Here is an 11,205-nt window from a genome sequence, read left to right as displayed (position 1 = left end):
TTATGGCATCGAGTTGTTCAGACAGCGCCGCCACTCTTGGCCGCGTGTCCATACACCTTTCGACGGCCTTGACTAGCAAGGGACCGTCTACCGAGATGTCTGGTGTGGACACCGACGGATTCGCCGTTTTTCCACCTCCAGACTTCGCCGCATCCGTCTCCGCCTTCTTCTGCGGAGACCGCTGGATGCCACCTCGTGCGAAGGGATTTGGTAACCCCTCCGCACCCGTCTCTTTTATATGTTTGTGTGTGGGTGTGTACGTGTGTATGTGCACCTTTTTTCGCACTCACTATTCACAGAGATGGTCTGACCGAACAGATTTCAATGAAATTAATTGCAAATGAAAGGTCTAGTTGCCCTATAAGACCCTATTGAATTTTATTGTAATCTGATTTCTAGTTTAGAGGTTATGTATCAAAGTGTAAAAATCACGAAACATCAATATCTCAGAAACCACACATCTGATTTGATTAAAATTAGTTTCAAATGAACGGGCTACCATAAAAATCCTTAACTTTTGAATTTTATGAAGATTGAACATGTGGTTCAGGAGTTATGGAAAGAAACGTGTTCTGGAGACTATTTAATCTCACTCATGTTTCTCAGAGATGGCTGGCCCGATTTTTATAAAATTAGTGTCATATGAAAGGTCTTGTTGCCCCATAAGACCCTAATGATTTTTTTTTCAAACGGATTATTACTTTGCCTGTTATTTTTAAAAATGTGAAATCCAGCTATGAAAAGAAACATATTCCAAGACAACTTACTTGGACTCACTCATATTTCTCAGAGATGGTTGACCCGATTTCCACAGAATTAGTATCAAATGAAAGGTCTACCTACCTCATAACTCCCTATTGAATTTTGCAGTAATCGGACTGTATCTTCGTCTGTAATGTATCGAAATGTGAAAATCACGAAACTTCATTATCTTAGAAACTACACAACCGATTTGAACAATATTGATATCAGATGAACGAGCTAGTTAAGGGTTAAATGATGAATTATGATTGAACACGTGGTTTCAAAGTTTGGCTGCCCCATACGTTACCTTTTCATTTGATTGTAATCAAGCTTAAGCAAGCGTTATGTTTTAATTTGTAAAACAACGAAAGTCTATTATCTCAAGTACTACACGACTTATTTGAACATAACTAGTGTCATACAAATGAGTCATCTCTCAAACTTACAAATAACAAACTTCATAACAATTTGATATGCTGTTTAAAAGTTTTGGAAAAAAAAAGAAATTCAAAGACTATTCAACACTTTACCTGCTTCGATCAATATATATGGCCTCAACATGATTTAAATGTGGTATCGTACTATCTGAACGTTCCCGGCATCGCTCGTGATTAAATTGTTCGAAATTAAGAGTCATTGCTTTTATTTCGCTATTTCTTAAGTACTAACATTACGTCAAATTTCATATTTTATACTTTAATTACAACATCAATATTTTAGAACCCAAAGAGTGGGTAAACATTTATTGGATTTAAGCATTTATGTAAATATATTTTTACAAATAATAAGTTTGAATGAGAAAGGCTGAGTCTGACCACTAGGTGGATTAATTTAGGTTTTTTTTAATTAATACCATTTTGTTTATAAACGTTGAACATATTCTATGTATGTTTCTGTTAAACCTCATTGATTATGAACGCATTCAGCGAGTGACATTGTATTGGTAATGATTGTAAAATTTAAACAGCTATTGTTACGATGAATTGTGGCATAGAGCACTAAATAAAACGCAGTCACCCACAAGGTTTTATCGATAGAGTAAGTATTTTCACGATAATACAACAAGAATAATGCGTAACCGTTATTCCTATTTCAAGCGTTTGTGGAGGAAATTAATATAATTTACCCAATAATTGACATTGAAACGATATTAGAACTAGTAAAACTAATGAAACCTTTAGCAATCCATGGATGAACTTTCTCACGAAAGTTTCGCTTATATTTTCTTGCACATCCCTACAACAACAACTCAGAATCGACTGAGAAACGGATTCCACTTCGAGCTGTGTTTGATTTGATTAACGTAGGTTTGTATAGTCTCGAACAGCAACCGCTTGGTCTAGCATCGATAAGAACGCTAAGACTGGGAACCAATGAAACAGCGTATGGATAATGTTTTCAACAGTTTAGCCTGAATAATTTGAAATCTGAGTTGGTAAATAAGACCTGCGTTTTATGCGTATACATTAGTTATGAGTTTGCATTTGAAATAGTCATCGTTATCATAGGTAAATAAAGTATTTAAAATTATTGATCAAAATGTAGTCTAATCACTTCGTAACATCTGTAGATGTGTTAAACTTCGAAACGGCACTGCACAGAGCTTGCAACCTTGACTGTAATAATATACTATTTCTGGAATCAGCTGTTCGTCTATGACAACTATTTCGCAATGGCAGACACACGGATTGTCAGAGTTCAACAAAAATCATTGCTTCTTCGGAATTTTTATTTTGGCTTTTGCGATTCTAATAACAAAAACACTCATATTAAGATATTGGTTAGTACCTAATACTTGAATTAGTAAAAACAATTACACAGTACAACAATTTTTTTGCCTTGTCTTCTATGTATGATTTTTTCGTGTATTTTGACGCAAAAACTCACCGTTTTGAGCGCAGCTTCTGTTCGATTTAAGATCTGTTTTTTTTAAATATGGGTAAGAAAATGTTAATATGTGGACAAACTCTTACAATTTTGAAATTTGACTTTAAACAAAATGGCTTCGAAAAAACATAGAAAATTTGCGATTTCTCAAAAAGGCGCCACTGTTGCTCTTTAAGGTGAAATGTGTTCAAACTCGGGGGAATTTGTTTTTGCGTCAAAATACATGAAAAAATCATATATAGAAGCCAAGGCAAAAGAAAAAATAAATTTTTGTTGCTCTGTGTGCAAGATATCGATATAAAAATAAAAGTTTTCGAAAAAAAAAATCCAAATCTTCTAAACAGCGCAACTAACTTCTAATTTCCTAACTCAAAGCGGCGGCATTCCGTTGAATCGTATCCCCATGTCTGACGGCCAAACCGATCTAAGCCTCCTCTAACCAGACGATAAACAGTGCACCTCATCAGTTCGCATAACCTAATCGCCTCAATTGATGTAATCTCACACTTGACGTGTTGCAAAACAATTTTCGCCAATTGGAGGGAATCAGTAGTTTGATTGTTTGATTGGATTTTGTAGGACATTCGCTCACATGTTATGCTACTCCCGACAGCTGCAATTGCTTGGCGGTTGGTATCGCTGCTCCTGTACCTAGCGTCTGGAAATTTCCGTTGAATTTTGTGTAATGCAGTAACTGTTTACCAATTCCCAATCATCTACCCACCGATTTTGATCTTTGACGTTTGTTGCTTTTTGAACTGGAAATCGTCCAAGTTAGCGAGCGCACAATCAAAAGAAGTCCAGTCAGTGCTGAGAAAAATCACCGCCTAGAAATTCAAACAGACTGATATCAAGCCAACCTTAGCGTCAAATATCTTTTCTATGCACAAACATAAACTGTAGCTAGACAACGGTCGCTAGACAGATCGAAATGTTGATTTTCGATGAACACGTTTGTTGGTATTCATTCCTCAGTCAAAGTTCACATTCGTTTATATGTTGTCAAAGTTGAAATTCATTATCATCATCACGGAAATGAGAACGAATATCAGTGTCAGTAACTTGTACTGAATATTTGTATTACGTTGAGCTCAGATGCAATATTCAATATTAAATTTCTGGGATTCGACAAGCAACCGACTGACCTAGACCAGTTCATACGTAATCACAGCAGCCATCATAGTATATAACTCATTAAATTTATTTAAGTTATAACGTTTAATACGTTTTTTCTAATTAATGATATTTCTCATAAATAAGATCAATTATAATCACAAACTTATTATTTGAATTCATGAACAATTGATCAGCAAAAGCGACCTGTCTATTGGTGATGATTCTTGGTTTCTTCTGTGTAATTTCATCATCATTGAATAAACCATGCTCATACGCTTCAAAAGAATGACTAGTGCGGATATGCTGGATGATATTCCCGTCGTCCAAAACGACTTAGGAATGTTTGCATCCCAACATCAATTTGACATCGCCCACGTGCAATCAGCGGTAAAGCAACTTCATGTAGCGTACGCTTCCCTAAAAGAAGGTTTTTAATGTTGAAGCACTTTTTACAACGTTGAAAAAATATGGACGATAACCATACCTGCACAAAGCTTTCTAGTTTTGATAATATCGTTATCACGAGAAGAGCTACCAGTTGGTATTGCTATCCATTTCAAATTATTTTCTAAATAAAAAAAAATGTAACTGCACCAATCCGAATATCTTCTGTTTCGTTCTTGTTGGGTATTATATTAATTTTGAGACGTCAAGTAACGATGAACATATTTGTTTACATCGCATATCGGATAGTGAAACCGATTTTCATGGTAATATGTATCACCTACACGACGAAAAAGCATAGTTTCAATGTTGTGAAACTCATTCGATAATTTTAACCACTGAGTCCAGTTAAAGCGTGCCCAGTTAACGAACAGTTACTGTAGTGACATTCGGAGAACTGTCAAAATAACACGTGAAAGGACCTTGTATTTTTAACAACACAATTCTCGCTAAACATGTGCAAAGGGCCCATGTTCCATATGTAAATTTCACGTTTTTCAATGAACACAAGCCTAATCTATCCGTACAAATAAGATTGTTTGATTAAGAGTAAATTCTTTTATCAATAAATATTGAGGGCAGATTTCGCTTGTATTAATCGAAAACGAGAAAATTTAGCTTTTTAACAATTGGCAAATCATAGGGTAGCGAACGGCTTCGACACTGCCGAAAAAACCACTGTCGAAGCCGTGCGCTACCCTATATCTGTTTTCTGATAAGGCTAAATAAGTGCTAGCTATGAAGTTGATTCTCATTCATCTTACCTTCTAAGGTCACAAGACATGCGAGAGGGCCTTAGCATAGTAAAAGCACAGACTAACAGACATAACACTTCGAACAAATTTCCAATAAAATAATCGTTCGGATGAAAACAGTACTTCACGATAGTAACACTAGCACTATCTTCTGCCGTGCTCGCGCTGCGTCGTATGCGATTGCATGACAGCGCCAAAGACGGTGATATCGCTCAATGACGATTATTCGATTGAAAATTCGAAATGATCGTTAGTCTAAAGCATCACTATAGTCAAGAGTGTGAGAGGCGGTATTATCCGAGAACCACGTAAGGAGGTGAAGAAGTCGAAATAGGAAACGCGTGAATTTCAGTTTTACCTTTCTCCTATTGCTTTTTTATTAGATGCAAAGCACAATCTGCGTCAAGCGAAATGCTGAATGAAGTCCAATGGACTGAAAATTGTTACGCATAGAAAACTAGGAAAACCAAAAATATTATTACCATACAATGCAAAAATAAGAAGTACATTCTTCGGCACAATAAGTTGCTACCAATTTTCTTATTCGTTGATGTTGTTGTTGCATCCAAACTCACTTGCGTTCACAGAATCGCGAGATTGTTTAAAGAAGAATCGTCAGTCATACAAAGTAACTAAACCGAACATGAGATTGCATTCAGCTATCTGATTACTGGAGTAAATAAATATAGCCAATGCGGGGACAACAAGATTCGGATTAGCCAAATCTTACCGAACGGTAGACAATAATGGGAAGTATCATACGATTCTTTCGTAAAACATTTAGTATACATTGATCGAATGATGTACCTTCATGCAAGACGAACGATGTGCGTACTTAGAACATATGACAATGCACCGTGCGGAATTCGGATTTGCAAAATCGACGTTTAAGAATTCAATAGAGGCCATCAAACGAGCTTATTTCCCACGACTATACGTTAGTGCCAATACGATTTCAAGAAGGTTAAAGTTAGTCTGTGGATAAAGTATTGCTGTTATAGAATGACTCTCGTGAAATTGTCGGATTTTTATTTCCAAAAAACGGTATCTAGAGCAATATGGTAACCCCTGTACGATCTTAATGGCCAAAACGAGGGCATATTGGTGTCAGCAGAGCGATCAACAGCAATGCCACGAGCCAAGCGCTTGGCTTCTCCGGTATCTTAGACACAGACCTCGAATGGTCAGCCAACCTACCGAACATCCAAATCATGTGTGAGAGCAGTCATGTAGAGGCCGGAAGAGTTAGGAATAAGGAACTCATCGTGTTTGCCATTTCCCTAAACGTGAGCAGAGAACCAGGACTGGAGTTAATCCCGAATTTGGCCATCGGGACGGCCATGAAAGTATCCTCCCGGCTGTTCTGGGTAGTCATGCAGAGGTGCCTGAATGATAGGGAGGTGGAAGGGACGGAGGCAAGTTTTATTTCCGGGATACCACCAGGTGATCACAATGTAGATCTATCTTTCGGCTAGACACCGCAGGCATGGTACTTAAGAGGATTATCCTCAAAAGAAGGGCGAGGTACACAGAGGAAGTGAAGCTCATAAACCTTTCACTGTAAAGGAAATCGGTCTCCGCGCGTGCCGCACGCATAAGTTCGCGGTGTTTAACAAAAAAGGTAGTCATTGTTCGTTTTCATAATAAGTTGCTTTCGCAGACAACGTTGTTCGATTTGGTCACTTGCCACGGTGATACAACCCTTTCTTTCCGTCACAGTCATGGAGATGCAGAGGTAAACTCGGTCTCCGACAGCAACGACTGACCTCCTTCCTTAAAACATCCTTCCGTACTCTAACGATCGTAAGGGGAGGCTGGCGCCGCTATCGATCCATAGAAAGCGGTAGCTACTAAAATGATGTACAATAAAGATGGCGAACTAATCCCGAGTAGCCATATAGCTTATATTAAACACAAGTAAGCTCAACTGGTGGCGCATGAATGTAACGTCTCAAGGACGATAAATTTGCCAGAATTTTTCTTCGAAGAAGCACCTTTGTTTGTCTGTGATAAAATGTTAAATGATGGATAGCATCATTGGGTTGATTCGGGTAAAAATATTCTCATGCCTAATATCGTACCTAAAATACTCTGGGTATACATAAATTTTCACTTTAGGAGTTGTTACTGTCAAATGTGTTCAGTGAGAAAGAATAACACTGGTCGACACAGGTTTAGCCTTAGAGCTTAAACTGAAGAAAAAAAGAAAGATTATAGCTTCTTAACAGCTCCTATAAAATTTGGTGCTCCTAGTAAAGATAGAAATTTGACCAAAGGTCGCAGAATAATTTACTTACGGAAAAACTTCCTTTAAATCTCTAAAGGCTTTACGCGCTTTCGAGTTGGCTAAGGGTACCAAAAATCGCAGGATCGGCTGAAAAGTGAAGTGAAAAGGATATCACTAAAGACATTGCAACTCCCTGCGGTAGATACAAATGTTCTTTTTTTAAACGCGGCCCGTCGCTATGGTTGTTCGTACAACAGTGACGCTAACTGGTCGATTCTTGTACCTCTCAAGAAGTTTTCGGCGTGGAAAATCATCGCTGGCTTGAAAGTTCGGGAGTGTTGCTAGCGGAATGGAAGAAACAGAAGAAACGGGATTTCACAGGTAGTTAAGAAGGGAAAATAGCACTACAAATCATTCATTTTCTGACGTAGAATTACGGCAACATAGAGGTGCAAATAGAAAAATCGAAAACATCAAGAGCGTCAAAAATATTGTTCACTTTTAAATGTTTAAAACCCAGTCAGTTTTCAACGGATTACCTTTCTTCTTACAGCAGTCGATTGAAAAATTGGCCATGCATCCGCCAAAATGTGGAGAATTATTAACAAATAAAGATTAAACAACCAATCATTATCTTTTATTTTTTGCTCTTTCGAGTGCACCACGACACACCCTAGTATAACTTTCAATAGTTACGTATTAAATGCATATAGGTAACGTTTTGAAATGCTGAAATGCCACTCATTCGATTGCAGTACAGTCTTCCATGGCTAACGGACAAGCACAGAAAACCGGCGCACAGCATTGGTGTTTGGAGATCACTTTTCACAGGCTGAATCCTTGATCTTCCGTCTGTGTGGGAAGTACCGTTTTACAGACATGCCTGTAGCACAACTGGACAGCTCCCGGCATGTCGATAATTCTGTCCGGATTTGGCGCGTTCGCTTTTAGCTGTTTGTACATTGCTAATGGTTAGTTGTACGTGTGCTAGTAGCGTGTGATCACACGCAATCACAACAACACATATTTGTTACCTGGCTTGCAGGGTGTGAAGAATCAAGAAGATCGGCAAATGACAATCTGTAAAGACAATAAATTAAACAAACCTGCCGGTGTCATTATTATAAAGCACCAATGGCCTTTTCTAGCGCCTCAAAATTTGTACACTCTCCAAAACAATTTTGAAACAATATCCTTTTCACCATAGAATTCTGTTCTACTCACTTTGTTGTAAATCTTAAAATAAATGGTTTCGGAGCGCTAAAAAGTGCCATTGGTGTTGTCACAATAGTGACACCCGCACGGTGCTCCCACAGACCGTTATTATAAAAAAAAATGCACCAAACAATCTGAGTACACCATTCGATTCGTAATGACGTCCAGAATATCTGGTCAAAATTTCAAAATCCTCGTACGGTACGTTTTTGAGTAATGCCCTTTTGACCCTTTTTACGACAAAAAACTGATTTTAAGGAGGGTGTTCCACAAAAAACTCTGTTTTGTCGTGTCCAACGTACAGATAGGACAACGCAGTATTCAGCAATTGTTTCTCTTTTAGAATTTTCCACAACTTTGGTGAAGGAAGCAATCTGGTATATTGAAAATTAGAAAAAATATTTTTTTTATCTAACTGTTAGGTGGATTGATCGAAAAACTAAAAACGACAAAAGTAAGGCCTTATTCTATGAAACAATTTTGCTGAAGACATTGAGTACATAAAATCAATCTTTCACAGGCAAATCTAGGACGATCACGATTTTTCGAGTTTAGACCACTGTGCACTGTGGGATTTTCAAATAAATCTTTCCACCAATTGTTAGTGTCTTGAAATATAACCCTTGGAATGTGTAGAAACTATTTTGCAAGTTATTTCATCAAATGGTGGTTGAAAACCAGCTTTACAATAAATATTTCGTCGTTTTTATATCACTTTTTTGTACTTTACGACCTTCACAAGGGCATTACTCAAAAACGTTCCGTACGAGGATTTTGAAATTTTGACCAGACCTTTTGGACGTCATTACGAATCGAATGGTGTACTCAGACTGTTTGATGCATTTTTTTCATAATAACGGGCTGTGGGAGCACCGTGACCCGATAAGTGTATCTGGCCATTGCGAATTATCATTTGCATATAACGCGGAATGATTCTCGTTTTCTTGTTGTTTATGCTAGCAAGTTTTTTAGCTTAGTTAACGAACGATTTTTCCGAGTTTTATCGTTGCATGAACTATTGCATTTTTGTGAGGGGAATAGAATTACGTTGCCCACCGATGTGAACTTTTGTATCCTAATGTGAGACATAAGCCTTCATACGCGAAGCATAGGATACGATTCTTCACTTCGAAGCAGTTGAATATTGAATATAACCAAACTGCCGGACGATCAACAAGCGAAGTTTTCAATCACTGGAAAGTCGTTCGCACATAGCCTCATTTTTGTGAAGCAATAGAGCACCATCATACGAAGCTTCATCACTTCGCTACGTGACGAATCGAATCACCAACAAATCTGGAGAATAGATGTTGAACAATAACCCTAAATTGAACAGTTCGTCCTTCTGTGTTTTTTCTCTTCTGAAAAGAATATTGCTAGTCTAACAGAAGATAATTGAACCTCAAGACTAACTGACACCGTATCAATTTCTTCAATATAACAATAAATACAATAATGTAACTTCTTAATATTTACTAGTAATGTATTGTATATTTCACATTGTGTTTAAATCATCGTGGGTAATGTTTTGTACTTGCTGTTTTTCAATTTGCAGAATATTTCAAAAAATAAACACCGAATAACTATATAATTAGTACTATTCAATATGTTTTGATGTAGTGCTATGTATTGGTGTAGTAAACCATAATTATTAGAAAGTCAATTGCCAAACTATAGACTCCAAAGTTATTTTCATGTAAACCATATCAGTAGGATGCAATGTTCATAAACATAGCTATTTTATTCAGAAAATACACCGAGAGTAAAAGAGAGGAATTTTATTTACCACTCATTCATAGATAATAAAAAGATGTTGATTTTTCGCTATTATCAACAACACAAAACAAAACAATGGCTTCTCCCGTTTATTAAGAGTTACGGTTTTATAGCTCATCTACGCCTGATCGTCAATTTGATTGTTTCAATTATCTGCACAGTTTGCACAGTACTCCTGTAAAACACCGAGTTTTTGCTAACAAATATAATCCTGCATAAGTTGGCAGACCACAGCGACGTCCTGCTCGCGTGACTCTTGCTGCCAGCATCCTACCAGTTGGTGATAATAGTCGCAGTGTGGCGTGATCGACCCGACTATCACAAAGGAGCAATTATGCGTACACTGCTTATCAAGTTAAAGGAATCCACCGCACTTACAACTACGTGATGTTATTATGTATTAAATGATGACACACTTTTCCGGAGTGTACCGCCCTTATAGCTGATCGATCACGTCTTCGAATCTGGCGCTTTCATCAGCATCAGATTACTGTTCTGAATGCATTGATACAGAGCATAGGCCCTTTCACAACCTTCCTGCGGATCCATTTCCATGTCCTGATACACGCACTGCAGTATTTCCTCACGAATCTCTTTGGTACTGGAGAGTGAAGCGAACTTCATTTGCTTCAGCAGACGTCCCACGTGGGGGCCCCGTTTATCGTTGAACAAGCCCATCCTATTCATAATGCATTTGATTACGCATTTAGCTTGATCTTGGTCAGCGAAATCGAAAAATCCAAACTCCTCCGCCAGTCCGTCACCGATATCCAGTATTTTGATGCATTTATTCCGATTGCGCAGAAGGTCATCGACCGTCTGTATCCGCCAGCTCGCGGTGACCTGTCCAAAAGAATCGTTAGAATAATGATCATCACACCTCTACTGAATCATTGAAAACTTACACCAGCAATCAGAACGGTCATCAGTAAAATGCACTCAATTTGCATGTTGTTCCCTCTCTGGTTATCCTCTGTTAAATGCAAGATTTCAGCTGGCCAACGAACGCGTCCCGGTCACCGAGACAGACTTTTGTCTAAT

The 11,205-nt window shown here is 37.9% G+C and overlaps 1 protein-coding gene across 1 annotated transcript; it reads right to left on the bottom strand.

Annotated features, from left to right (window-relative positions):
* Window positions 1–9,846: 9,846 nt before the first annotated feature.
* LOC129728024 (general odorant-binding protein 99a-like) lies at window positions 9,847–11,205 on the bottom strand. Its single transcript, XM_055686388.1, has 2 exons — window positions 11,070–11,205; window positions 9,847–11,007 (listed from the first exon to the last, which is right to left on the bottom strand). Exons 1-2 carry the CDS (start codon window positions 11,112–11,114, stop codon window positions 10,615–10,617), a joined length of 438 nt encoding a protein of 145 aa, XP_055542363.1. The 5' UTR covers window positions 11,115–11,205; the 3' UTR covers window positions 9,847–10,614.

This window comes from Wyeomyia smithii, chromosome 1 (assembly GCF_029784165.1).
Source record: "Wyeomyia smithii strain HCP4-BCI-WySm-NY-G18 chromosome 1, ASM2978416v1, whole genome shotgun sequence".
Classification (NCBI taxonomy): domain Eukaryota; kingdom Metazoa; phylum Arthropoda; class Insecta; order Diptera; family Culicidae; genus Wyeomyia; species Wyeomyia smithii.
The sequence above is the reverse complement of the archived record's forward strand: the minus strand, read 5'-3'. Positions and strand labels throughout refer to the sequence as shown.